The sequence below is a fragment of the Bos indicus genome, chromosome X (genome assembly GCF_029378745.1).
Source record: "Bos indicus isolate NIAB-ARS_2022 breed Sahiwal x Tharparkar chromosome X, NIAB-ARS_B.indTharparkar_mat_pri_1.0, whole genome shotgun sequence".
Classification (NCBI taxonomy): domain Eukaryota; kingdom Metazoa; phylum Chordata; class Mammalia; order Artiodactyla; family Bovidae; genus Bos; species Bos indicus.
In genome coordinates, this window is record NC_091789.1 from 130,252,925 (window position 1) to 130,257,829 (window position 4,905).

Genomic DNA, 4,905 nt, shown 5'->3' on the forward strand with positions numbered 1-4,905 from the left:
CAGTTTACACAAAGTATATATCCTTTTTTTGTTTCCCTGGCTGAAGTCCCTTCTTGGTTTTTCTGCAATTGACTTTAGCACAGAAGATGCTTTGCTTAGGCTATTGCAAGTTTTAACTATGACATTACTGACATTTTCACCACATAATTCTCTCTTTAGAGGGATTATACTGCACACTGAAATGTTTAGCAGCATGAATGGCCTCTACCCAAGAGATGACAGCAGCCCTCCCCTTGAATTGTGACCGCCACATCCGGCAAAGTTGGCCTTGGTGGAGAACCACTGATACAGACTATACCAAGGATAGGAAAGTTGTAAGGTCATATTCTGTACAACCTGCATGATATAATTTTAAAATCCTCTCTTTCTTCCCCTGAAGTTCTTTCTTGGTTACTATGAGGTTGGTTTTTTTGCTTATGCTGTCTCAGGGATTGTCCATCTCAGTGCTATGGATGTTTTGGACCAAGCAATCCTCTGTTTTGTTGGCGCTGTCCTGTAAATCAGGGGCCCTCAACCTCCAGGATCTAATGCCTTATGATATGAGATGGGGCTGACGCAATAATAGAGATAAAGAGCACAATAAATGTAATGTGCTTGAATCATCCCCAAACCACCCCCACCCCCACATTGCCCATCCATGGAAAAATTGTCTTATTGGTTTCTGGTACCTAATGAATTTTTTAAAAGTAGGGAATGATAGTGGAGATAGTTTTAGGAATTCTGTCACCAACCACTGGGGGTAAATAAAATATTTTGACTGGGTTAAGCTTGATGAAAACTAGTTTCCAATTCAGTACAACTATTTTAAAGCAAGAAAAGCACCATTGTTATTGTCTACCAAGTCTTTTTGAGAAGACACAGCTGGACATGGCAGGCTATAAAAGAAAGCAGACTTTAACAAACACATAACACTCTCATTTTCAAAGCACTTTTGATTTTATTAAGGAACATACGTTGAAAGCTTAGTGGTATGGTTTAAGAATTAGCTAAATGTCCTATAACTGACAGTATGTTCCCAATACTTTCTTAGGTAACTTGAGTACTGCGTAACTTGAACATATCTTGGATCTTCTGGTAGCTACAAGTTTTCAAGTTGTAGACATGATAAAACTTGATCTTAGATCTTCTTGTAGATGCAACTTTTCAAGGTGGAAGACATCAGTAAAATTCAATCTTGGATCTTCTCTTAGGTTCAACTTGTCAAGATGGAAACATCAATTAAACTCAGTCTTGGGTATTCTTGTAGGTACAATTTTTCAAGGTGCAGATGTTAATAAATCCAATTCTTAGATATTCTAGTAGGTGAAATTTTTCAAGGTGTGGATGTTAATAAAACTCAGTGCATTTTTCCTGAGATTTCTTTGATCTTTTTCCTATCTCCTAATTTTGCTTACGCTTCTTAAACCGATCAGCCATTGATCGGAGGCTGGGTGGCACAATCTGGTTGGCTCTTTGGAGAATTTTAATCAACTCATCGGCAATTTTCCAATCATCTTGGGTCACAAGGGTGATTGATTCACCTATTTTCCCTGCTCTTCCAGTACGACCAACTCGGTGTACATATTCTTCAATATTGCGTGGAAAATTGTAATTATATACGTGTGTGACATCACTGACATCAAGACCTCTGGCTGCTAAATCGGTAGCAATCAGTATTTTCACTCTCCCAGTTCTGAAGTCCTCTAATGCTTGGTCTCGATCACTCTGTTCCCTGTCACCATGCAGGGACTGGACAGGTATGCCTTGAATACTTAAATCACTTGACAAGTCATCAGCCACAAGTTTTCTGCTGACAAACACGATGACTTTGTCTTTGGGTGACAGACTCTGTAGGAATTCTTTGACCAGAGATCGTTTTTCCTCTTCAGTGGTAACAATTATGTTTTGCTTCACAGTGTTTACAGTAACTAGATCCAGAGTACCAACATAAACAATCATAGGCTGTTTCAAATAAGACTGGGCCAATCTACGGGTAGAGTCTGGCCAAGATGCAGTTGTCATAACAGTCTGTCTATCTGGGCGCACATCTAATAAGATCTTCATTATTTGGTGTTCAAACCCCAGATCCAGCATTTTATCTGCCTCATCCAAGACCAAGTAGGTTATGCTTCTTAGGTTGACAAAATTATTCATTTGTAGATCATTCAGTCTTCCGGGAGTTGCAATAATGATGTCTACACCTTTGGTAACATCTTGTATTTGTCCTTTTCTGTTTCCACCACCATATATACAAACACTTTTAAGACCTTTATATAAGTACTTAGAACATTCAGCTTCTACTTGCAGAGCTAATTCTCTAGTGGGTGTAAGGACTAGCATGCCAGGTCCATTCCTTTGCTTTCTGGATACTGGTTGAGAATGAATATGTATAAACCCAGGCATTAAATAGGATAGTGTTTTGCCTGTTCCAGTTTGCGCAATCCCTATAAGATCTATTCCTTGTAGAATTATTGGCCATGACTGAGACTGAATTGGCGTTGGCTTTTGAAAACCAGCTCTCCTAATGCTTTGCATAATCTCAGGATATTGTTGGAAAGCATCTTCGAATGTACAGGTGGGCTTGGGTATGGGACGTTTCTCACCCTCTGTCAAGTCATCACACCTTATGTTGAAATTTTCCTTTCTCCAAATTTCCACTTGGGCTTCAGACAATGAGTGTGTTGCTTTGGATTCTATGTATAAGTTTTTCTTAATTGGTGGTAAATCTGCCCATTTTCTTTTCTTCCACTCTACCACTCCAGCTTTTACTTGATCCCAGTCTATCCGTGGCTGAGCTGCTCTAGCAGTGACATCTTTTGGCTGGGCGGCTCTGGGCTGGGCCACTATGGCCGCATAGTCTCTGGGCTGGGCCACTATGGCCGCATAGTCTCTAGGCTGGGCCATTCTGGTGTCTTTGGCCTGAGCCTCTCTGGCCCCATGGTCTCTGGGCTCCGTCCCTCTGGTGGCATCATCATCTCTGGGCTGGGCCACTGTGGTGGTGTCATCTTTGGCCTGAGTTTCTCTGGCTGTGGGGTCTCTGGGCTGGGCCCCTCTGATGGCATCATTATCTCTGGGCTGAGCCACTGTGGTGGTGTCATCTTTGGACTGAGTTTCTCTGGCTATGGAGTCTCTGGGCTGGACCCCTTTGGTGGCATTATCATCTCTGGACTGGGCTGCTCTGGCAGCATCATCGTCTTTGACTTGGGGGTCTCTGGCCTCATGGTCTCCATGCTGGGCCCTTCTGGTAGCGTTGTCTTTGGGCTGGGCCAGTATGGCCGCATAGTCTCTGGGCTGGGCCACTACGGCCGCATAGTTTCTGGGCTGAGCCACTATGGCCGCATAGTCTCTGGGCTGGGCCTCTTTGGTGATGTCATTGTCTTTGGCCTGGGCCTCTCTGGCTGCATGGTCTCTGTCCGCATCCTCGTCTCTGGGCTGGGAAGCTCTGGAGGCAGTCTCTCTGGGCTGGTCCCCTCTGGTGGTATTGTCGTCTTCAGCCTGGGCCTCTCTGGCCATGTCGTCTCCTGGCTGGGCCCTTCTGACAGCATTGTCATCTCCGGGCTGGGCCACGATGGCCGCATAGCCTCTGGGCTGGGCCACGATGGCCGCATAGTCTCTGGGCTGGGTTGCTTTGGTGGTGTCATCTTTGGGCTGAGTGGCTCTGGTGGTGTTATTTCTGCTCCAGCCTCTCTCGGCCAAAGCTTGAGAGGCATCACTATCAACACTGCATTCTGAACTGTAGGTTCTTTCTTGTTTCTTAACAAGAGTTTCTATAGCCGCTTTGGCCTTGGCCTTCATGTCTTTCCTGCCAAAAATTTTTACCTCAGCTTCAGGACCACCTTTTACGATCTGTATTTTTGTACTGGTAGAATCCTGGATATCCTTTATTTTTGATCCCCCACGACCAATCACCGCACCAATCATGCTGCTCTTGATAAGAAAGCAGAGTGGTGGTTCTCGATAATTGGACGCCCTAGACTCTGCGCGGCCAGAGGTGTGGCTCCAGCCACAGCCTCTGCCACCCCGGCCATCCCGACTGACCTGGCGATCTCGCACATCTCTCAAAGTAGGTTCTATTGTCTTCTGCTCTGGCGCCCACGCCATTTGTGGGCAATGGTAAAGTAAGTGCTAGCCTCTCGTCTAACTTGGGCTGGAAAAAGAGGTATCATCTGGCTCCTTTCTCATCTCCTCCGGCTGGAGACCAACTGACAGCCAGCTGGTCTGCAGCTATACTGCTGTTGCCTAGGAAGTTTGTCTTTGATATAGTGTCAGTTGGGGCGGGGCTTTGGATAGGCTGACCAATCACAGGGCTGGGCCTACTGTGAGGTAAGCAGGTGCCTGTGAGGTAAAATTTAAAGCAACAGTCACTCTCAGGGGCTGACCCTACCTATGCTTAAAGGGCCCTGAGAGTGTTTGCCCAGCTTCAGTGTCACAGGTGCCTCAGTCTCTGGGCTCATGCTGGTTTTGGCTTAGTGTGGGAGCAGACTTGAAGCACGCCTTGAACTTACCCAAGTCTTTTCTTGTGATCCAGTTATTTACCTAGGAGGAAAAAAGTGAATTTTGAAAATCAACTTACTTGTTTATAGATTTGTGTGTTTATTTCAGTAAATTTCTTTTTGAGCAACAACAGTACTGGATCTAAATAAATTCATCAATTCCCTGTCTTCTTAATTTATACCTTCAGAAATCTCTTAGGTACATTGTGAGGGATGGCATTTTTGCCTCTGATTCTTCAGCTAAACTCCAACATTTGTTCAGGCAGTTTCTGATTATTATATCAGGGATGCTGCTTAGAAGAGAAATCTCTGTTAGGGTCTCTGTTAAATTCGAAGGTGTTTTAAATACTTTCCCACTCTTGTCATTGCCTCTTAATTTTCCCCTTTCTGTGTAGTCTCATAGATTCGGGGATATTAGCACTAGCTGCTGCTG

The 4,905-nt window shown here is 44.6% G+C and overlaps 1 protein-coding gene across 1 annotated transcript; it reads right to left on the reverse strand.

Annotated features, from left to right (window-relative positions):
• Positions 1-940: 940 nt before the first annotated feature.
• Positions 941-4,248, reverse strand: DDX53 (DEAD-box helicase 53). Its single transcript, XM_070783706.1, has one exon. The coding sequence runs from the start codon at positions 4,078-4,080 to the stop codon at positions 1,381-1,383; it is 2,700 nt and encodes an 899-aa protein (XP_070639807.1). The 5' UTR covers positions 4,081-4,248; the 3' UTR covers positions 941-1,380.
• Between the last annotated feature and the right edge of the window lie 657 nt (positions 4,249-4,905).